The sequence below is a fragment of the Lipotes vexillifer genome, unplaced genomic scaffold (genome assembly GCF_000442215.2).
Source record: "Lipotes vexillifer unplaced genomic scaffold, Lipotes_vexillifer_v1.1 scaffold1506, whole genome shotgun sequence".
NCBI lineage: Eukaryota > Metazoa > Chordata > Mammalia > Artiodactyla > Lipotidae > Lipotes > Lipotes vexillifer.
Window position 1 is genome coordinate 217,826 of NW_006781238.1, and position 24,618 is coordinate 242,443.

Genomic DNA, 24,618 nt, shown 5'->3' on the forward strand with positions numbered 1-24,618 from the left:
TTACTAGGGTTTTCTCATCAACTTACCCAGATGTGGGGCAAAAGAAGAGTGGATGGTGAAGCTTAAAAGTAGTCAGCAGTCAAATATAAAAAAAAAATGGAGTCAGACTTCTTACTATGATTTTGATGACATTGGGAAGAATTTGGGGATATATGGCTGCAGCATGAACAAGGACTTTCCATCAATCTGCTTAGAAGCATAGAAGTAAAATGAACAATTTAAAGAAATACTGGAGCCCTGCTCACCATCTCTTCTTCCTCTCCAGCTTAAGTGCTGACATTTCCTGGCTTGTGACCAATGATTTATTACTCACTGTCATGCTCGTGTTATTCATAATGACAAGCAATCCCTCCTCTTGGCCTGGGTATGTGAAGATTCACTTATTTTGATATTGGCTTTGGCTGTTGGTAAATCAATGTGTCCTGAACCATAATTCTTTGGGCAGCTAAAGCCCTCAAAATAAAGTTTGCTATTACAAATTAAAGGAACTTTGTAACTTCCCATCCTGTCCCTGAATGAACACTATAGGGAATTTCAAAACACCTGCCAAGATATGGGTTTGCTTGGTATTGAAAATTTGGCATTAATTGCCTATTCATTCTTCGTAAGTGCCGATTACTGGCTTATAATTCCATCTAAAGAATTTTGTACAATTAATGTGTACCTGTGATATGCCTCAAATGAAATCTAAATAAAAGTGGCATCAATAAAGTCAGGAAAAGAATATTGCAGCTGTGGGGCAGTACATTACTAATAATCTCAATTTACTTTCTTAACTGGACAAGGAACTAAAAACAAACAATAAAAAAATCTTGGTCATAGTAACAATTATATAAGGACCTTTATCCAAGTGTTTAAAAAGTAATTGTAGAAATTCATGAAAATCATCCATTGCTGATGGCATATTTTGATCTAATTTTCATGAGATGGAAGACACTACTAAATTGGGAAACTATTAGCACTATTATCTTTTTTTTTTTTTTTTTTGCGTTACATGGGCCTCTCACTGTTGTGGTCTCTCCCGTTGCGGAGCACAGGCTTTGGACGCGCAGGCCCAGCAGCCATGGCTCATAGGCCCAGCCACTCCGTGGCACGTGGGACCCTCCCGGACCGGGACACAAACCCGTGTCCCCTGCATCGGCAGGAGGACTCTCAACCACTGCGCCACCAGGGAAGCCCCTAGCACTATTATCTTTAAGAGATGAAAATTATAAATGCTCTTACAGAATACTTATCATTCCATTACCTAAACACTTTTTCAAAATTCACTTATATAATAAATATAAGTAGCCAGATAACCTAATTTTTTATATTACACATATGCTGAATATGAAGCAAAGCTTTTCTTCAGAATAATCTCTCAGAAAATCTGAAATTACCTTATGTTCAGATACCTACAAAATCTCATATTACGTTTCATTATTTTATTTTGAATGAAGTTGTATTTGGGGAAAGCATTAATCTAAAACAGCTTTAAATAAAAACTAGCTTTGAATGCTATTTAGGTCATCTGATGAATACCATTAAAACAAGGAGACAAGGGCTTCCCTGGTGGCGCAGTGCTTGAGGGTCCGCCTGCCGATGCAGGAGACGCGGGTTCGTGCCCCGTTTCGGGAGGGTCCCACGTGCCGCGGAGCGGCTGGGCCCGTGAGCCATGGCCGTTGAGCCTGCGCGTCCGGAGCCTGTGCTCCGCAAATGGGAGGGGCCACAACAGTGAGAGGCCCGCATAACGCAAGGAAAAAAAAAAAAAAAAAAACCAAGGAGACAAGTATATCACAGATGTAGTTCTTATATTTGATGGTATGGCCTCAAAATTGCCCAAAATACCTGTCACCATGAAAAGGCTTTTAATAATCATTTTAAATAACAATACAGAATTTCCATTTTAAAATAGGAAGATTTGGGCAATGAACTAAAAGAGTGTGGAGTATAAGTGTCAGAGATTCTAACTTTATCTTTATCTAACTTTATCTGATTCTAACTAAATCACATCTCTAAATCAGAAGCACCATCTATGATGGAGGGTTGCCAAATGTAGTGACTGTCAACTATGTTTCATGACAATGCTAAGAGGACATATGGTGACTACAGATCTCAGGCCAAGTTGGCAAAGAACAGTTCTCCAAAGTAGGTGGCCCTCCCTGAAAGGCCTGGAATAATGGGGATGGGGTGTTCTGATTGGGAGTGGGCCCTGTCACCCCTCAACATGAGCCTGTTGCAGAATGCTAGTCCAGGGAAAACCTCACATCATTCAGAAGGCGATCCATTCCAAAGGAACCAGTATGAGAATTTTGTCATTAAGAATAAAAGAGGAAGAAAATAACAAGAAAATCCAATAACAGGTGAAGAACCCTCCACCAGAAAAATGATACCACAAGCCAGAGGAAAATTTTGATAAAAATATCCCAGTGAATTAAAAAAAATAGTGAAATCATTGTCTTTATAAAATAAGGTTTCAAAGCAGAGATACAAGAATGTAGAGGATGGTGTGGGACAGTAGAAGATGAAACAAGAGATGGTAGAGGATCAGGAAAGGAATATGCAAGAGAGAAAAATGTAGAGAAAAAAAGGTCAAACTGGAGTCTCCACAAACATTAGTCAACACACCCAAAATCATAGTAAGGGATATGATATGACTGAGTGAGTGAAATTAAAAGGTAAAAAGAGGCGTAGACGTAGAAGACAGAAAAAAACCCAGAATCTGCATAATTGTGTCTCTAAAAAATAGATCTAAAAAAATGGATAAGTAAAGTAATGGTTAAGTATTCCCAAAAGACTTAATAGAATAAAGAAACATGTGAATCTTTAGACTTAAAGGGCAAATTGTGCCTAGAAAAGTGACAGACGAAAATCAATAAACTTAGCAAAATTATTACACTAAAAAAAAAAGAGAGAGAATACTGTGGGCATCCAAGCAATTAAAAAAATCAATTCATGGGGCTTCCCTGGTGGTGCAGTGGTTGAGAGTCCGCCTGCCGATGCAGGGGACACGGGTTTGTTCCCCGGTCCGGGAAGATCCCACATGCCGCGGAGCGGCTGGGCCAGTGAGCCATGGCGGCTGAGCCTGTGCGTCCGAAGCCTGTGCTCCGCAATGGGAGAGGCCACAGCAGTGAGTCGCCCGCGTACCGCAAAAAAAAAAAAAAAAAATCAATCCACCTGTAAAGATGGGAAAAAAATTTTCTGGTTCCAGTTTTCTGATACTGCTCCTTGGCATCACTCAACAGTATTAAGAAAGTAAAACAATGCCTTCAATTCTAAGGAAAACAATTGTGATTCAGTAACTTTATACTCAGCCTAATTATTGGTCATGTGTAAAGAAAATAAACAATTTGGTTGAAGACTGCATTGTTTTCACAAATCTTCCGGAAGAATGTGTTATAGAGAAAAGTTCAGGCATTGGAAGTAGTGGAAAAACTCCAGCAGTAGTACTGGAAAAGATTGTTGAGGCAATTTGAACAAAGGTCAAAAGAAATGCATGGCTTCTGATCATAGACCAGAATATTCCCAAACCATAACAACATAGAAATGATATATGGTGTAAAAAAGTATAATACTCTGAAGTTCACACCTTTTATAGATGAGGGGAAAAGGTATCATTTAAAGATGATAAATAAAATAGGGACTTAATATATTCAGAGTCAAAGAGTTAATAGGAAAAATAATATAATAAGTACAGTAGGGTGATGGAGGGGGAGAAGGCAGAAAGATAATTTTGTCAATGCTCATGCTAGGGAATAAATAAAATCAAAAGGAATAATAAAATACATCTATCAAATGAAGTTTAATTATAAAGATAATAATCAGAAATAATAGAAACCTTTTCTATTACAGTAAAATGCACATAAGAATGTAGGATAGAAGATGAAAAAAAGAAGAAACTATTTAAATAGTTTTACAGGTACTGATGTAAATATAATAATGTTCAAGATATATTGTTAAATAGAGAAAAGTTGTAAAAGAGCATTGCAAAATTGTATGTGTGTGTTTGTTCATTAATATCCTTAATGTATATGCTCGTGTATTAATGGCATAGCACTTATTTCTCTTAAATGATACCCTACTGCATAATAGCTATCTCAAGAGAGGCACTATGTAGCTACTGTTATTGTTATTATGTTATGACCTTATATCCTAATAAATCAGTATTTTTTATTAATATCACATGCTTAACATAAAACTATATGTAGTACCTACATGTGAGTACCTACATGTACAGTTGGGCTAAGAAAATAAGACTGGAAAAATTAGAGAGTGGTACAAGATGCAAATTAATTCTCAGTTATGTTACACAAATCTACGAAACCTTCTTAGATTATTGCAACCTTTGGTTACTGACCTCCCTTCCCTTTGATTTTTCACAGCAATTTAATCTGTAATGTATTTTAACATTGTACTGTATCTTTGTCATTTTCTAACGGTTCAATATATGATAGTTTTGTCTTTATGGAAGAGATGAGACTGATTGTCAGTCCCTTTGACTCCAAATCCAGTTATTCAACACAGTCACAGGAAGCAGAATGATAGACATCAACAATAAACATCTATAATTATTATAACACCTGCTAACATGTATTGTGCGCCCATAGATGATGAATAAGAAACTGAGACACACAGTGGTTGATTACTTTGCCCCAAATCAAAAAATAGTAAGAGACAAAACTTGGATTAAAAGCCAGGGAGGCTGGCCCCAGAACTGGTGCACATAACAGTACATTAGAAGTGTGACACTGCTCACTAACTTCTCTTTCTCCATGGGCGAAAGACAGGATATAATGACTTATTTTATAAAGTTGCTACAACAATTATTAAGAAGAGTACATCTAAGAGCTTTGTAATCCATGAAGCTCTCTAGCAAATGCACAATATTACCGATGCCATTGTATCTTCTTGCTGCCCTTGTTACCACCATGTCATATAGGCTAAACTCACAGAAGAGCAAAGTTTTCACTTAGATTCCTGTAGAGGTCACTTGCTTTTACGATCATTTACTGACTTTGAAATCTCAACGTGCATGTTCCTGCTCAGATTGTACTATACTCAAGCCCCCAAATAAGCTTATATTCTACTGAGAAAGACTGCCAACAAGGCATAATGTGATAAGGGGCGTAATGAAGTTCTGAGTTTTGTGCAAATACCTAATAGAGAGGAGAGGAGAAGGGGAGGATTGTGAGACTCAAAGAGTTAGACAAATGTCTCCCAGGTTAGAAAGAAAGACCAGCAATTTCAAATTCTAATAATCTTCCCTGGAGTGAAGCATCAACAAGTTTCACATTGTATTTATGCTACACAGCAATATTTTTGCATTGTCCTCAGTCCCCCCTTTCCTGCATCTATTCCCACAAAGACTGTCCTTGACCAACTCCAGAAATGAATTTGATTTCTCTAATGCAGAAGGTAATTGGATTTTTCTTTATTGAATGCATCCCTTTAATGACTGTCTCTGCTCCTGCCAATTTAGCTGCAAGTGACCTGACATTGATCTGATGATATGACTTAAAGAGTTGGAGCTGGGAGTGAAAAAGACCAGCTGTCTGGCATCAGAAAAAATGTTTTTTGCCTCATCTTGCTATTTTCCTGAGAAAATCCTTTGTCCTTGAATGTCATTTTTCCAAAACATGCTGCTGTGATAATTGGTCATATAGCAGCAGATTGCTTCCTTCTAGAAAATATGATAAGTATTTCCCAGAAATTCAAAGGATCGTGAGAGATTACTACAAACAACTATATGCCAATAAAATGGACAACCTGGAAGAAATGGACACATTCTTAGAAAAGCACAACCTTCCAGGACTGAACCAGGAAGAAATAGAAAATATAAACAGACTAATCACAAGCACTGAAATTGAAACTGTGATTAAAAATCTTCCAACAAACGAAAGTCCAGGACCAGATGGCTTCTCAGGCAAATTCTATCAAACATTTAGAAGAGCTAATACCTATCCTTCTCAAACTCTTCCAAAATATTGCAGAGGGAGGAACACTCCCCAACTCATTCTACGAGGCCACCATCACCCTGATACCAAAACCAGACAAAGACGCCACCAAAAAAAAAAAAAAAAACTACAGGCCAATATCACTGATGAACATAGATGCAAAACTCCTCAACAAAATATAGCAAACAGAATCCAACAGCACATTAAAAGGATTATACACTGTGATCAAGTGGGGTTTATCCCAAGAATGCAAGGATTCTTCCATATACGCAGATCAATCAATGTGATACACCATATTAACAAATTGAAGGAGAAAAACCATATGATCATATCAATAGATGGAGAAAAAGCTTTTGACAAAATTTAACATCCATTTATGATAAAAACCCTCCAGAAAGTAAGCATAGAGGCAACTTACCTCAACATAATAAAGGCCATATATGACAAACCCACAGCCAACATCGTTCTCAATGGTGAAAAACTGAAACCATTTCCACTAAGATCAGGAACAAGACAAGGTTGCCCACTCTCACCACTCTTATTCAACATAGTTTTGGAAGTTTTAGCCACAGCAATCAGAGAAGAAAAGGAAATAAAAGGAATCCAAATCGGAAAAGAAGACGTAAAGCTGTCACTGTTTGCAGATGACATGATACTCTACATAGAGAATCCTAAAGATGCTACCAGAAAACTACTAGAGCTAATCAATGAATTTGGTAAAGTAGCAGGATACAAAATTAATGCACAGAAATCTCTGGCATTCCTATATACTAACGATGAAAAATCTGAAAGTGAAATCAAGAAAACACTCCCATTTACCATTGCAACAAAAAGAATAAAATATCTAGGAATAAACCTACCTAAGGAGACAAAAGACCTGTATGCAGAAAATTATAAGACACTGATGAAAGAAATTAAAGATGATACCAACAGATGGAGAGATATACCATGTTCTTGGATTGGAAGAATCAACATTGTGAAAATGACTGTACTACCCAAAGCAATCTACAGATTCAATGCAATCCCCATCAAACTACCAATGGCATTTTTCACAGAACTAGAACAAAAAATTTCACAGTTTGTATGGAAACACAAAAGACCCTGAATAGCCAAAGCAATCTTGAGAAAGAAAAACGGAGCTGGAGGAATCAGGCTCCCACAGTTGGAGGGAATGGTGAAAACATCACAGTGGTGATGTGACTTTACCCAAGACGGGCAGGATTTGTGCACCTGAGAAAAAGAGGTAGAACATTTTTGGAACAATACTGGATAATTAGAATAATATGCCATAAAAAGGGTTCGTGTCTTATATCTCACACATCATTGAAGGGAAAAAGGGAGAGAAAGGAAGGTAATAGTTTGACTAGTGATATAGGTAAAACTCTAGACACGTCAGGAAATGTTTGAATTTTGGGGTTTCTGATTTAGACAAACTTAAAAAGAATGACATTTTATTTATTATGTTTTTTTTCTATGGAGAAGTTAATAGTATCTTAAAGATGCCTCCTTGGATAAGGTAATCTTGATGTTTTTTAAAAACATATCACTGTTTGATATGTTGAACAGCCTTAAATATGCTCATTCATTATGTGAAGTCAAATGAACTGTTAAAACTTTTAACTGAAGTATATTCTTCTAAATTTTTCTCTGCATATATTCTAATGTTAAAATACATACGTATTTTATTCTTAGCAAAATATGAATTATATACATATTTAAACCTGAATGGAAGATTTCTGAAAGTACTAAATAAGTTTCTTTCATTGCTTCAGGTCACTGATATGATGCTTCAGGACAAGCCCTATCCTGATTGGGGAAAATCTGCAAGAGCTTTCTGGAAGAAAGGAAATGTTAGGATTATTTTATTCTGGTAAGAGATTGTTTCATTTATTGACATATGTCTTGCCTCATTCACAAGGACTTGAGGTGGATTTCGTTTTCTTTAGATATATAAAATTCTATCTAGAGAGGCACTTCTAGTGGACACTGTGCTCCATTAAAATGATGAAAACCATTATCCTATTTATCAATTAATTTCTGCTTACACATTGTTGTATATACACATTTACAAGAGATACATTTACTAATATAGTAAAGCGAATAAGATTTTACCAGAGGTAAGTAGGTTTTTGAGTCAGCAAAAATAAGCTATAAGTTTCATCAATGGAATCGGGTATAAAAATGTCCCCAGTAAGTACTGAATTTCCAGTGTATTTGACAGGATATAATTTTGCTTTGAAGAAATCATACAGTGAAGGAACCTCTTTACAGACCACATCTGGCTCTTCGGCACTTCTTTTTTTTTTTTTTTTTAACATCTTTATTGGGGTATAATTGCTTTACAATGGTCTGTTAGTTTCTGCTTTATAACAAAGTGAATCAGTTATACATATACATATGTTCCCATATCTCTTCCCTCTTGCATCTCCCTCCGTCCCACCCTCCCTATCCCACCCCTCCAGGTGGTCACAAAGCACCGAGCCAATATCCCTGTGGCACTTTTTGTACCAATAATTTCCTTTAGCTCTCCAGCCCAATCATTGCAATTAAAAAACAATCCATGTCTTATGGAACTTTGTTTTTTGTGGAGTCAACATTATTTATGTATATTTGAAGAAGCTTAGACAGAAATGGTAGGAATATAGAGACAGCAAGAAGGGCACTTCCACCAGGCCGTGTGACAGTGATTCAACCCAATGTATGAAAAGTTATCTACATTAACACCCAGAAGCCTTGTAATTGATGATGACTTGTGCTTCCTAAATTGCATTCTGTTCACCTACCTTTCAAAATGAAAAAAAAAGTCTGTTTATTCTTGGATCTAACTCTGAGGGTTGATTTTTTTTCATGTACAAGCTACAAAAGTCATGGTCACTAAGTACTTGGGGGAAAATATACACTCTAAGCTATCTTTGTGCTTTAGCACTATTACTAAATGTTGCTTCAGATATATGGCATTTTGAACTCAATTAACAGCAAGTAAACAAAAAGTAGATTTTTCAATAACGTTGTGAAGATGAATATGATTTTGTAGATGTTTATTCACAACTTGCCTCTGAGTCAAGTGTGGCCTATTTTATGGCACATTTAACCTTCATATTGTTTCCTGTTTGTAAGCTCCCCATGTAGCTTGACTAAATAATATGTAATATTATAATTTTAACAAGTATTCATTGAAGATATGTTTTGCTCCAGGCACTATGCTAAGAACTTACTCATTTAATCCTGATAACCCTGTAAGTAAGTGCTATTATTATAAGCATAGGTCTCTGAATTCAGGGCCCCAGTTATTAAGCATTACATTAGACTGTCTCTAGAAAAACAAAGGATACATCGGTGTGCAAATTCCAAATGATTATCCTTAATCCTTGTTTAGATAATGGTGCTAAATAAGAACGTGAGATTCTGGGAAATCATTCTACCCTATAGAATTCTGTACAGGGGTTTTAAGAATCATAATTTAAAAGGAGATAAACTCTAATGTTAAAAGTCTTTATGGACTATCTCTCTTTTAAAATATCTACTTACTATGTTTACAGATATTTTGTATCATTTAATGTATCTTCCAAGGAAGCCCATTGATTATTGTTCAATGTGGCCAGTTACCAAGGTCACATGTATATCATTTGCAAAGATGAGCCATGCATATCTGAATGCCTCTATTATTGTTGTCATTAGCTACTCTTAGTTGCAATCGTTGTTTCAGAGGAGAGGAATCCATACTAGATTTCTCCTTAATCATCTTAGTACATTTTCCTTGAACGTTATTACTCAAATCTACATATTACCAATCTGTTTATACAAGTGTGTTTATTTTTGACATATGTGATAACACAGTCCCAATGGATAATCTAAAGCATATTTTGAATGTTGTAAAATAATTTAATTAGTCACTGACAAATAGATAATATTCTTAAATGGAGAGCAAACTAAAATTCACACTTATTCTTGTAGTCATTGTTTCTGTAAAATTATTGATTATTAGGTAATATATTTGAGAGATGATTTTTATTGTTATGTTTCAGAAGTAATATTTCAAATCATGGAGAGCATAAAACAACTGGAGGAAAATTTAAATGCCACTTTGAACATATTTTTTTCCTATTTTATCCATTACATACTGTTAGATTATCTTGACAACAGTATTCATGGTTTTAAAAAAGAAAAATCTGATGCAAAATGTTGAACATGGAAATTATGTGGGAAGCAAAAAATCTCCCTTTTTGTTCATACTTTTCAGATAAAAGGGATTTAGCAAGTGTAAAGGGCATTTGTTTTTTTAGCTCTAGGAGATAAAAATACAGAAATCATTGGCAAGGTTTTAAATGAAATAAAAGATAGCATTTACATACTATGTGTCACCCACTCAAAAAGAGGTATTTTCTTTTGGTTTTACCCTAGTTAAGGAGAGACATATTCGTGTAATAAATCTGTGGTGAAGAAATTTTGCAAAGGAAAGCTTTTATACATTGCAATGTGATTATGAGCTTAAACAGTACAACATGCAATTTTGTTGTAGTAAAAGTTACCTTTACCTAAGTGTAGCTGCTTTCACTCACAAATGCCTGTCAGAAACTATTTCATTTGCAACTGTGTGGCTAAGTTCTTTCTGATTCTTAGTGACAGATGTCTCTACATTGGAAAGAATTGTTCCTATTTCTTTCTGTAATTGTGCAAAGATGAGTCTGCTATAACACATGGGCCTCTATGCCTGGGAGGAGACTAAATGGTGGTTGATTTGAAAATACTAAATGGGAAAGGGCAGACTATTTATAGAACTTCCCTTCCAAAGCCCCATTCCCAGCCCTTTTGTTAATTAAAAAGAATAAAAATTTAAAATCAAAACCCTAGGTTAATGCCATATACTGTTCTATTTTCCAGAAGGGCTACCAATACCCATTTTCACTCACCTGTGTCTGAAGTAAATGTATACATAAACGTAGACATAAAAAAATAAGTCGTATGATATTTATATTAGCTTCTATCTCCCCGCTTTATTTACTCTCTAGAGACACAATTGATATGCTTTTGAGGGAAAGCATCTTGGGATATTTCCCAAAGGCTCAACTTTTTAAAAAATAAGGAAGACACTCTTCTGTGATTAGTCGGGGAATTGGTGGAGGAAGGAGTTGGGAGAGCTCGTGGTCATTAGGGCTTCCCGGATAATTCAATTCCTTGGCTTGGAGACACACGAGAGGTTTGCACCTTTCTGCCTCCTCTGATCACATGACTTGCTTAGACCAATTAAAATGTGAGTGAAAGAGGCTTGTGTCACCTCTAGGTAGAAGCATTTAATTGCCAGCGAGAAGCACTGAAAGGGGCTCCTTTCTAGGTAGCCGTTGTGGAAGTTTGTGTCTAGCTGGAGCACTTGTCATTCAGCTTCCCTGAATGACCTGGATAAGCCCAGCATCCTTTACAACACATGTAGTGTGAGCGAGGAATATACCTCTGCAAATGGTAAGCCATTGAGATTGGGGGATTATTTGATACTGCAACATAAACCAGCCTATCCTGATGTATCCAGTCACTGATCCCTGGAAATGGAGTGCTGTCACAGCAGAAAGCAGAAATTTTAGTCTTGAGGGCTGGAAAGCAAATGGCAAGAAAACCAATGAAGGCTGGAAAGATAGTAATACAGGTATTATAGTGGCAAAGCATTTGGTAAAAACTGTGGTCTGTGATTACTTAGATACCTGGAAATGGGAAAACAGTGCATTGCTGTGTGCATCTGTGTACAACTGTCCACTTCCATTCCACTCTGTTGCACAGAGAAAATTATGTGGGTTTTTTTTTGATGATTAGTATATTTATATTTTTAAAAAGTACTTTATCTAGTGCTATCATGGTTTGGGTGGGCATCTTTTGATCATGATTAGCTTTATTCTTGACTGAGAAACAAATGAGCTGCTGCTGGTTTTCCTGCTTTGAGTATCATGGTTATTATTCAAGTCTAACAAGGTTGTTTAACTTTGACCATTCAAGAGCTAATCAAGAAACAATTATTGTCTTTTTTTTTTTAATGGGGAAACTTCTTTATTTTTTTTATTTTTAATTTTTTAACATCTTTATTGGAGTATAATTGCTTTACAATGTTGTGTTAGTTTCTGCTTTAGAACAAAGTGAACCAGCTATACATGTACATATATCCCCATATCTCTTCCCTCTCGCATCTCCCTCCCTCCCACACTCCCTATCCCACCCCTCTAGTGGTCACAAAGCACCGAGTTGATCTCCCTGTGCTATGCGGCTGCTTCCCACTAGCTACCTACTTTACATTTGGTGGTGTATATATGTCCATGCCACTCTCTCACTTTGTCCCAGCTTACCCTTCCCCCATCCTGTGTCCTCAAGTACATTCTCCAGTAGGTCTGAGTCTTTATTCCCATCCTTCCCCTAGCTTCTTCATTGCCACTTTTTTTTTAGATTCCATATATATGTGTTAGCATACGGTATTTGTTTTTCTCTTTCTGACTTACTTCACTCTGTATGACAGATTCTAAGTCCACCCACCTCACTACAAATAACTCAATTTCATTTCTTTTTATGGCTGAGTAATATTCCATTGTATACATATGCCACATCTTCTTTATCCATTCATCTGTCAATGGACACTTAGGTTGCTTCCATGTCCTGGCTATTGTAAATAGAGCTGCAGTGAACATTGTGGTACATGACTCTTTTTGAATTATGGTTTTCTCAGGGTATATGCCCAGTAGTGGGATTGCTGGGTTGTATGTTAGTTCTATTTGTAGTTTTTTAAGGAACCTCCATACTGTTCTCCATAGTGGCTATATCAATTTACATTCCCACCAACAGTGCAAGAGGGTCCCCTTTTCTCCACACCTTTTCCAGAATTTATTGTTTGTAGATTTTTTGATGATGGCCATTCTGACTGGTGTGAGGTGATATCTCATCATAGTTTTGATTTGCATTTCTCTAATGATTAATGATGTTGAGCATTCTTTCATGTGTTTGTTGGCAATCTGTATATCTTCTTTGGAGAAATGTCTGTTTAGATCTTCTGCCCATCTTTGGATTGGGTTGTTTGTTTTTTTGATATTGAGCTGCATGAGCTGCTTGTAAATTTTGGAGATTAATCCTTTGTCAGTTGCTTCATTTGCAAATATTTTCTCCCATTCTGAGGGTTATCTTTTGATCTTGTTTATGGTTTCCTTTGCTGTGCAAAAGCTTTTAAGTTTCATTGGGTCCCATTTGTTTATTTTTATTTTTATTTCCATTTCTCTAGGAGGTGGGTCAAAAAGGATCTTGCTGTGATTTATGTCATAGAGTGTTCTGCCTATGTTTTCCTCTAAGAGTCTGATAGTTTCTGGCCTTATATTTAGGTCTTTAATCCATTTTGAGCTTATTTTTGTGTATGGTATTAAAGAGTGTTCTAATTTTATCCTTTTTCATGTAGCTGTCCAGTTTTCCCAGCACCACTTATTGAAGAGGCTGCCTATTCTCTATTGTATATTCTTGCCTCCTTTATCAAAAATAAGGTGACACTGTGTGTGTGGTTTATCTCTGGGCTTTCTATCCTGTTCCATTGATCTATATTTCTGTTTTTGTGCCAGTACCATACTGTCTTGATTACTGTAGCTTTGTAGTATAGTCTGAAGTCAGGAAGCCTGATTCCTCCAGCTCCATTTTTCTTTCTCAAGATTCCTTTGGCTATTCGGGGTCTTTTGTGTTTCCATACAAACTGTGAAATTTTTTGTTCTAGTTCTGTGAAAAATTCCATTGGTAGAGTGATAGGGATTGCATTGAACCTGTAGATTGCTTTGGGTAGTAGAGTCATTTTCACAATGTTGATTCTTCCAATCCAAGATCGTGGTATATCTCTCCATCTGTTTGTATCATCTTTAATTTCTTTCAACAGTGTCTTATAGTTTTCTGCATACAGGTCTTTTGTCTCCTTAGGTAGATTTATTCCTAGGTATTTGATTCTTTTTTTTGCAATGGTAAATGGGAGTGTTTCCTTAATTCTACTTTAAGAAACAATTATTGTCTTAACATACATGTGTGGAAGAGTGGCATGATAATAATAATAAAAAATGGAATAAACTAATAAAATGGACCTGAGAATCAGGGGAAATGTCAGTTAGGAGGGTTTTAGTAATAGCTCTACTAATATCCAATTGTGTGACCTGTATGACTACTTTGAGTTTCCATTTTCTTTTCTGTAAAAGGGATGTTTTGTTATTTTTTTGTGGTCCTTTTCAGCTCTACAATGCTATTTTATACTGTAAGATTAAGGTGTGGGAGAGTGAGTAATTCTGTCTTCTTTGCTCCAGAGGCCAGAATATGGACTGCTATAGTCTGAATGTGTGTCCCTCCAAAATTCCTGTGTTGAAATCCTAATGCCCTGTGTGATGGTATTAGGCAATGGGGCCTTTAGAAGGTGCTTCGGTCATGATGGTGGAGCCATCAAAAATGGGAAAAGTGAGTTTATAAAAAAGGCCTCACAGAGACCCCTAGCCCTTTCCACCATGTGAGGACACAGTGAGAAGGTGCCAGCTATGAATTAGGAAGGAGGCGCTTACCAAACATAACCATGCTGGTGCCTTTATCTTGGACTTCCAGCCTCCAGAATTGTGAGAAATAAATATATGTTGTATATAAGCCACCCAGTGTGTGATACTTTGTCATAAAAGCCCAAATGGACTAAGATATGAGTCAATGAGTGTTAAGTCACATGGAAGCAGCTTTGGATACATGTATGAAAGAATTCCCTAATAATACGAGCGTCTGAGTGATGAATGAGCCTGCCTGATGAACTGCTGAAATCCCCATCAGTGGAAGTATTCTTGCCAAGCCTACATAGTCTTTCAGGGATGCTATACAGGATTTCCACAATGAATGAGAAAAAAGTAAATCACTTTAAATTTTCAACAAACTTGAAGGTTCTGTGCCTCGACATTTTTAACTAGAAAAGTGCTGCATATTGATTTTTAATAGAGAGGATGCTAATTATATTTTAATATGCTCTATAATTCCATCATCATTATGAACAGAATTTTTACATTAGACAATGATTCATGAAAGGTTCCAGGGGCAACTAGATTATGCACAGCTTTTTGCCTCACTTCCCAAATAATAAATTAGCCCATATCTTCTCTCTGGATGGATTTTGTCTTTTTGCCTTCAGCCTTCCTTCTATCTCAACATGTCTCTTTACACAGTTGTCTATCTTTAATTAAAAGCTGCCTCTGTGAGGAAAAGCAGAACATTTTTAGCCCAAAGCATGTAACTGTACCTACTGAATCAGTCACCTTAACTTTAAACATTGCACTAAGTTAACAAGCTCCATTTAAATCTGGCTACTTCTCAGCAGAAGAATCCAAGGATATGCTTCACCTGGTTTTCTTGCTAGATGTTTCCTACTTCTGGCTAAAAAGTTGATTGATGTTGCATTACTGTTTTGTTGAATTAATGTGTTGTCATATTATTTAGAGATTTTCATTTAAAAAGTAAATTCTATATTTATGAGGGATTTAACTCTCAGGTATATATTTATGCCTGGGCATTAACACAATCCCATGCCCTTCGAGACTTAATTTTGCTGAATTAAGAGCAAGTCTTGTTTGCATTTAACTTATTTAAGTAAATACTTAAGCTCTGAGTACAATATGAAATAGTGGTTAGAAGCAGACTCTGAAGCCAGTTGCCTGGCTTTCGGTCCTGGTTTTACTACTTACTATTGTGTTAGTTGTTTTAACTGGTATTATGATATGTTATGACTGGTATTATGAGCACCAGGTGCTCTCCATGTTGCTGAGAATACAACTTTGAGAGAGAAAATAAGGACTCTGACAGCATAATTTTCTGTCCAGTGAGAAATATGGGGGCAGGAGGTAATACCCAACAAGGTGTAGGTTCAAGGTGAGCTCTTGGGATGGTTTTGCTAGGGCTGAAGTGTCATCTCAGGATAAGTAGGGGCCAGAAACACGGTGATTGGTTAGGTATGTCGAGTGAGGCAGGGGGAGAAGTTTAAGGTATCGTTGAGTAGTTAGGCTTGAGCAGCTGAACAGGAGCTTATGTTACTCACTGAGACAGGAGATCCTGGCGGAGAACTGAGTCTTAAATGGAGGCATAATGAATCCAGGCTTGAGCATGCTGAACTTGATGTACTAATTGAGATACCTAGTAAGCAGGTCCTTATATGGGATCTGAAGCTGAGGAGTGAGGGGGTGAGGTCTGAGACAGAAATATCACTAACATTTATTTCTTGGTTTACATTTTTATACTTTTGTAGATGTCATTATCTACATGTATGGAGTGTTTGAGTGGGTGTACAGTGAAAATAAAAGATCTACTAGAGTAAACCTACGGAGCTCTTTTATTTGGGAGCAGGTAGAAGAGGCATCTGGAGAGAAGACAGAGGAAGAGGGGACAAAAAGAACGAAAAGTCCGAAAAGGGTGTGTCATAGATGCCAAGAGAAGAGAGAATATCAAGAGACATAACAATGTCAATAGTCAAATGCTAGCGATATATCAAATAAGATCAAAATGCAAAGTGTCTATGGGATTTCACTCTAAGAGGACCATCAGTGATGAGCTTGGCAAGAATGTTTTTCCAGAATGTTGCTGATAGATGCTAGACTTGTACCGGGTCAACCCACGATTAGGACAGGAGGAAATAGGAACAGGGAGGCTATTCAGAAGGTGAGAGAGAAGGCTGGAGGGATATCTATATTTAAAAATGAATATTCCCCAGGAAAAATTTAAATGTATTTACTGTTTTGGCTATTAATTGATTTGTCTTGTCCAGAGCATATTCATTTATCTCCCAAGAGATAGAGGTCGTTTCGAATTACTTGTTGCCCAGGTACTGAATAAAAGACTCTTAAATTAAATTATGTGGTGAAAATTTACTGTTTGACATTCTCATTTTTTAGTAGAAAGATAGAGAATAAATAGTTCATAGGGTTTTAAATTTAAAAACCTTTAAAAATTTAAAGAAATGCATTAAAATCAAAATGGTGGCTAAGTTCTCTACATATTGATGCTCAGATCACATTACTTGAGAGCAGGATAGCATCTCACTTATCGTGTCCCTAGGACTTAGCATGGTGCCTGGCACACAGTAAGCATTAAATACACTTGCTGAATTAACTGCTTTGGTGAGGACTTTCGAATATATAATACTCTGGGACAGTTTTGAAAATTTCTTTAGATAGAGGACTTCACTGCAGACGATAAAAGGATAATTAAAAGTATTTTGACTTTGTGGTTAACTGATGCTTTATAGGAAGATTTATAATCATTATGAATTTTTTTCTGAAAAATTTTTAGAAATATTTATTTTCAGTACTTTAAAAATATCGTCTTGGTTGCAAATTATGTGCTTTACCTACAGCTAGAAGGTGCATTTAAAAATCGTGGAATATGTTTCTACAGTGATGCAATGTCAGCCCCACACTAACTGTGAGGGTTTTTAACTTAGGATCTTTTCCTCATCTCTTAAACGTGAGTAAGGTTTAAGGAAAAAGGATTAATTAAACAGTGTTAAATTAGTTACTAGTAACCTCCCTGTTATAAGCCTTCATTCTAATTGCTAAAGCCTGGAATAGCAACTCTGAATCCAAGAACAATCCTCCAATTTATGAATCTTTGAAAGAAAATGCCCTTTAATAAAGGCTTGGAAATACTGCATAGTTTTTCTGTATAACAGATGTTGGTAGAACATAGTTATTCCTCTTCAGTCTTAAATTTACTGGTTGAATGGAATACTCCCCTGAGCTGGGATACCTAACTCATATTTATTAAATTTCTAAAGTATAGGTCATGTTTTCAAAGGTCCCTGAGTTCGTATATAATAGTATAAATGCACGAAATTAAAATAGAAACAGTAAATTCTAGAAGAATAGAAAGCAACATTTAACCACGTTTAGTGACTCAATCCATTTCAGCAGTTTGGGAAACCCTGTCTGTCTTTTCCTTCTTTGTCATGAGTGTGTGCCCCCTGTCACACCATCTCTAAAAGACGAAAAATGCGAATCTTTCATATTAACAAAACTCCAAGTATTTCTATGACTCCACCTGTTAGAAAGCCCAGATATTATTTTCACTTTTGCTATTTCCCCACATCTCCCAGTAACCATTGGTAGAATTCTTTGAGGTATTTATCTTCATTCTGCAAATATTTACAAAGTGGTCACAATACAAATGTCTTAGAGTAAAATGTCTTTGCTAGCATAAAAGTCCTTCTTAAAAACATGTTTGTTTTTATGTGCTTTGGTCAAACCTGCCTATTAGGATTAAGGTTTCCTATTCAGGAGACAATTATCATATCAGAAGAGCTGTCATTCTTTATTTAAATCCCTCCCATCAGCTTTTTGTAGATTGAATGGGCCGAGAAAAACATCTCAGTGTCACCAAGGTACAGCTGGTTGTTTAGTGCCCATGATTCACTATGGCTCACATCCAATGCTGAGATCTGCAAGCCACCAATTCGGTTTTTGTGGTACATTAGTCACTGTTGGAAACTCACAACTGATCGATTCTCAAACCAGAATTGCTGGTAACTAATACTCCGATGTTCTCTGCAAGGCAACTCTTTTACCATTATCAACTGGAAGTGAATCATTGTTTATTTCATGAACCACTGATCAAAATTAAGGGAGATGAAGAGTGCAGGCAGGGTTCATCCAAAACAAGCTGAGGCCTCTGACAGTCTCCATCAATGTGCAGTTTCTTTCTGGTACCAGACTGCTGCTATCACCCAGATCTAATATGAATTCACCCCATTAGCTCTGGTCCCAAAATGCCAGCTCTTGTTTTCAGAGTATCCTATTCCTACATTCCCACCACCCCTGCCGGCCAGAACTCCCTGTGCCTTCTCTCTTTAGAAGAAGGGATGGATGCATTAACCATATTAAAGGCTGAAATGCTTTGATGTTTGCTGTTGCACCTAGGAAGCTTTCTGATGAACTAGAGGTAGAATGTATAGGCAGGTGTCAAATCAGATGAGGCACTCTGAGTTTGTCCTCACATGTATATTTATTAGCCTAAAGGTTAAGTATAGTCTGATTATAATGGCTGGGCATATGAGTAACCCACATTCTGGAAACCAAACAAGAACCAATGTCTCCATATGTAAGCTGGACGAAGCTTTGCTATTGAGTGAAAAACAAAAATTCAAGCTTGTCTCATATATTCATTCAATCATTCATATTTGTTGACTGTGTTAGGTATTCTACTGGGAATGCAACAGTGAATAGGAAACATACCTAGTTCTTGCCCTCATGTAAGACTTACTGTATATCTTACCAACTAGCTTGTTGGTAGGATAGAAAAAAAAGAAATAATTTTTTAAAAATTATAAATAACAGTAAGTTCTAGGAAGGAAACAAATATCAGGGACTGTACCCCTTTCCAGTTCTCTCTGTCTTCAGGTCACATTTCTTGAAAGAGACTTGCCCCCACTCACTCTCCACCTTGTTATTTGCCAATTACACTGTCATCTCTTCTACTCCATGGTGGTTTCTTGCCATCAGTTCTCCTGAATTTCAGCTTGTGTCACACTTCCACTGCACAAACCAGCACTGCTTTGGAGGTTAATCAAGCATTGGTGACTTTGGTGGGCCATCTTTTATTTAAAGTGGGCAGGTATGGAAGGACATAATTGAAAAGTAATACTTTGACTTTTTTTTTCCATCATTTTCAAAACTCAGCTTTATTGAGATATAATTTACATAAAATAAAATTTTATTTACAAAATTTTAAGTGTACATGGGAGTTTGGGATTAGCATAACATTGTGCTAATTAACACAACATTGTAAATCAACTATACTTAAATTTTAAAAAAAACACATGGAGAGGGACTTCCCTGGTGGCGCAGTGGCCAAGAATCTGCCTCCCACTGCAGGGGACACGGGTTCGATCCCTGGTCCGGGAAGATCCCACATGCCGCGAAGCAACTAAGCCTGTGCTCCACAACTGCTGCGCCTGCGCTTCAGAGCCCAGGAGCCACAACTACTGAAGCCCACGTGCCACAACTACTGAAGCCCGCACACCTAAAGCCCGTGCTCTGCAACAACAGAAGCCAACTGCAATGAGAAGCCCGCGCACTGCAACGAAGAGCAACCCCCGCTTGCCACAACGAAGACCCAACACAGCCAAAAACAAAATATAAACAAATAAATAATATCCTGTGATAAACCACAATGGAAAAGAACAGGAAAAATAATGCATATTTATGTAAAACCAAATCACCCCTGCACAGCAGAAACCAACACAACACTGCATATCAACTATACCTCAATAAAATAAATTTTTTAAAAGTGGTATACCTGATAAAAGGCAAGTACAGTAAGCCATGGGCATAGCAGGTGGACTTAACCCAATCTTGGGAATCAGAAAGTTGCTCAAGCATTCCAGGAGAGGAAAGAACGTGTGCCAAGCTCTGAGGGGGCAAGCAGGGTGACCTTGATGAAACAAGTGAAGTCCGATAAGGCTAGAGCCTCATAAGCAGCACAGGGGACCAAGCTCATTACAGTAGGGGAGGGCCTGGGACTTTATGTTTTTGCCAAGTTCTCCAAGCTCTCCTGACGCCCTGAGAACCACGGCCTTAGAAGAGTACTACATGAGGCTCCGTTTCCCACACCAGGCCTCACCGGATGGAACTTGCCTCCTAACAGATCTTGTGTCAAGTCTCCACATTGTGCAATCCTCTATCACTTCTTCAATTTTTTTGCAGACTGTGGGTTTATTTTTTTCATTATTATATGCCTTCATTTATTATTATTGTTTTTTAAATGGATGTATAGTTGACTTACAATGCTGTGCCAGCCTCAGGTGCTCAGCAAAGTGATTCAGTTATACATATACATATGTATATATACATACATATTCTTTTTCATGCTCTTTTCCATCATGATCCATCACAGGACATTGAACACAGCTCCCCATGCCATCTGCTTTATATATAGTCGTTATCTGCTTTATATATAGTTATCTGCTTTATATATAGTCGTTTTATGCCTTTATTTTAAAAATCAGCTTTCTTCAAAAACCCAGAGGTACTTGAATTACTGGCACCTTCCATGATGGAGACTGGCAACAGCAATAAAATAACCCATTATCATAGGAATAAATTACTGAACACAGAATTAAAAAAAAAAAATGCAGTATTGTATACCTGACTCTTGGTTAAGAGGGTGGATCTCATTAAATATTCTTAAAAAAAAAAAAATCAGCTTTCTTCACGTGCAATTTATATACAACAAATTTTACCAATTTTAAGTAAGAAATTTCAATGAATTTTGACAAATGTATACAGTTTTAAAACCACCATCACCCAAAAAAGTTATTTTGTGCCCTTTGCAGTCAATCCTCTTCCCCATTCCCAGCCCTGGGCAACCACTAATCAGTTTTCTGAAAGAATAGTTGTGCCTTTTCTATAATTTCATATAAATGAAATTATACAGTATGTGGTCTTCCATGTCTAAGTTCTTTCATTTGTATAATGCTTTTGAGAGTCATCATTTTGATGTACATATCAGTAGTTCATTCCTTTTAGTTGTTAATTCGTATTCCATTGTGTGGATGACCATGGCTGTTCACCAGTGGATGGACGTGTGGGTTGTTTCCAGTGTTTGTCTATTACAGATAAAAATTCTATTAAAAAAATAGTATGAGTTTTTTTAGGAATGTGTTTTCATTTGTCTTCAGTAAATACCCAGGAGAGGGATCACTGGGTCACATGGTAAATGTATGTTTAACTTTGTAAGAAACGGCCCAACTCCTTTCCAAAGTGGTCATTTTGTGTCCCACCTAAAGTGTGTGAGCGTTCCAGTTCCTCCACGTCCATGTCAACTCTTGGTCTGTCAGTCATTTTTTTTTTTTTTTTTTTTTGCGGTACGCGGGCCTCTCACTGCTGTGGCCTCTCCCGTTGCGGAGCACAGGCTCCGGACGCGCAGGCCAGAGGCCATGGTCCACGGTCCCAGCCGCTCCGCGGCATGTGGGATCTTCCCGGATCGGGGCACGAACCCGTGTCCCCTGCATCGGCAGGCGGACTCTCAACCACTGCGCCACCAGGGAAGCCCTGTCAGTCATTTTTTTAAAAATTTTTATTGAATTATAGTTGATTTACAATGTTTTGTTGTTTCAAGTGCACAGTAAAGTGATTCAGTTATACTTTTTCAGATTCTTTTCCATTATAAGTTATTACAAGATGTTGAATATAGTTCCCTGTGCTACACAGCAGGTCCCTGTTGGTTATCCATTCCACATACAGTAGTGTGTGTATGTTAATCCCGAACTCCCAATCCATCCCTCCCCACCCTCGCTATCCCCATGGGTAACCGTAAGTTTGTTCTCTATGTCTGTGAGTCTGTTTCTGTTTTGTGGATAAGTTCATTTGTATCATATTTTCGATTCCACATATAAGTGTTATCATATGATATTTGTCTTTCTCTGACATCAGTCTTTTTAATTTTACCCGTTTCAGATTGTGTTTTAATAAAATCACTCTTCCTGCCGGAAGGAAAATGAGTTTGAAGGGACAAAAGACCCACTGGGTGGCTCTTGCGGGAGCCTAGGTGGGAGGCTCTGAGAGAATTAGAAAACCTACGGTCTACTTTCTCATCAGCAGACAGAGGGGCTGCGGGATAGGAATTGTAAAGAAGAATTTACCGATAGGAATTGTAAAGAAGAATTTACCTTTGAATGTACCGGGCACACTGATTTCACAGAGGAAACATGGACCTGACCAGCATTGAACAGGGAGCGAGTGGCAGGGTGAGAAGGAAATGACTGTCCTGTGGATAACTGCTCCTGACCCTGCTTTGGGGACTGGGGACCCCAGCGGTAGAAGGGCAGGGGCAAGGTAAAGACGTAGTTCTTTTGTCCTTGGCTGAGATGATGAAGTAAATCCTCACAGGAAGGGAGTTATAAGTAGTGGTTAGTTGTCTTTAGAAATAATTCCAACAGCGCTCGATTCATTCAATATTCATTTTCAAAGTGGCTGAACTTGACGGGCCCTGCGTCCTGTCTGGGAGCACAGACCTCCTGTCAAGTTCCTCACAGTTAGGGGAATTCCCTGGCGGTCCAGCCAGGACTCGGCACTCCCACCTCCAGGGTCCCAGGCCCGATCCCTGGCCAGGGAACCGAGATCCCACAAGCCACTTGGTGCGGCCAAAAAAGAAAAAACTTGCTTGCACACAGGTTAGTGAGCGAGTGAAGGGAGCTGACCATCATTGTCTCTCATCTATTTATTTGTTACCCCTTGCTGAGTGGGCCCAGGCATGCCCAAGGACAGCCCTGGAGTGAACATTCCTGCAACATCCCTGTTGCACAAGGTGAAGTTCACTGCACTAACTTTGCAAGGATGAATTAACATCGTTTCTATCTTCTAGGATTCCAGCCCTGAGTGGGTACATCCTCAGCTCTGGTTCCCAGAAGCCACCCAAGCACCTGTTTCGCGCCCCCCCCCCACAACCTGAGCAAGCTGAGATGGGGGTCGCCCCCAGAGAAACACTAGGAAGACAGAGATCATAGAAGTATACCAATGCCAATCAGTGGCACAGCTCGCAGCTCACCAGATTTATCATGAGGCCAATCAGCTCTCAGTGTTCCCCAGGGAGAAAAATGCTTATTCCTTGGGAGAACAGAAAGTGGAGCTTTGGCTGAAACCACTTTGCCTTCAAGAGCAATTTTTTAATCCCTTTGGCTGGTGCGTGAAATCAGTTCCCAGAGCACAGGGGTTATTAATAACTGTGGGACCTTTTCCCAGCCTCCAGATCAATTGGCAGAAGCCTCTGGTTCCTCCCTTCTGGATGCTTCTATCATTTAGAGCTGGGAAGTGGCTTCCTCTTTGAAATGCGTATAGTTTTTTATGTGACTTGGGAATTGCACAGCGCCCCCCGCCCCCGAGCCCCCAGCCCAACAAACCCAGTCCACCAGGAGGCCTCACCCTCTAGTCCGTCTTCCTGAGCTGGCTCAGCCTGCTGGGGTCTTTGCTTCCGCCGAGACGGCCTGCTCTCTGCAGAGCAGTGCAGCCTGTACCTCTCCGCCAGGTTGGCTCTTCACGGCCAAGTGCAGGCCCGAGTGCTGACAGGTATCCAACTGCCAGCGGTAGAGCCGGCCTGATTTCGAATAAGGTCACTTTGAGCCGGCTCCTCTCCTGCAGCTGGTGGAGGCCCCAAGGCAGCTGTTGGGTAGGTGCTAAGCGAGGCCCAGAGCTCAACCTGGGGACATGGGAGATGCTATGCCGGCAGCTCCCGTGCAGGGGGAGTGTCGTAACGCAGGTCTTCCTCCAGAGCTGCCTCTGCCCTGGGGGCCTAGCCATGCCCGTGGCCTTCCCAGGCTCTCAGCTCAGGAAATTTGGATCCTCTGTCTTGCATCCTGCAAGCTCCACATCACCCCCCTGTCTGTTTGCCACCTCCCCAGAGGTGGCTCGTTGGCACCCTAACCCCAGCACAGCACAGGGGAGGGGCGGGCCTGGGGTCACCTCCCGGCCCCAGGCCTGTCAGCTCCCTGTGAAGAAGCTAACACAAGAACACCCACCTTGTGAGGGTGGGTGACAGCGGGCACAAAGCCCTGCGCACACACGCACACAGCGGGCACATCCTAAGGGATGCTCAGAGCTGACTGCACCTTCCCGCAAACCTGCTCCTCCCCCCTCACTTCCTGTCTCGGTCAACAGCATCATTGTTCTCTTAGTCACTCAGACAGAATGAC

The 24,618-nt window shown here is 38.6% G+C and overlaps 1 protein-coding gene across 1 annotated transcript in view; it reads left to right on the forward strand.

Annotated features, from left to right (window-relative positions):
• The window catches only part of LOC103091474 (transmembrane protein 117), a 259,945-nt gene that overhangs the window by 54,461 nt on the left and 180,866 nt on the right, over positions 1 to 24,618 (forward strand). Inside the window, exon 2 of the mRNA XM_007454519.1 lies at positions 7,706 to 7,803. Within this exon, the coding sequence (XP_007454581.1) occupies positions 7,706 to 7,803 (98 nt within the window). The remainder of the gene's footprint in view (positions 1 to 7,705; positions 7,804 to 24,618) is intronic.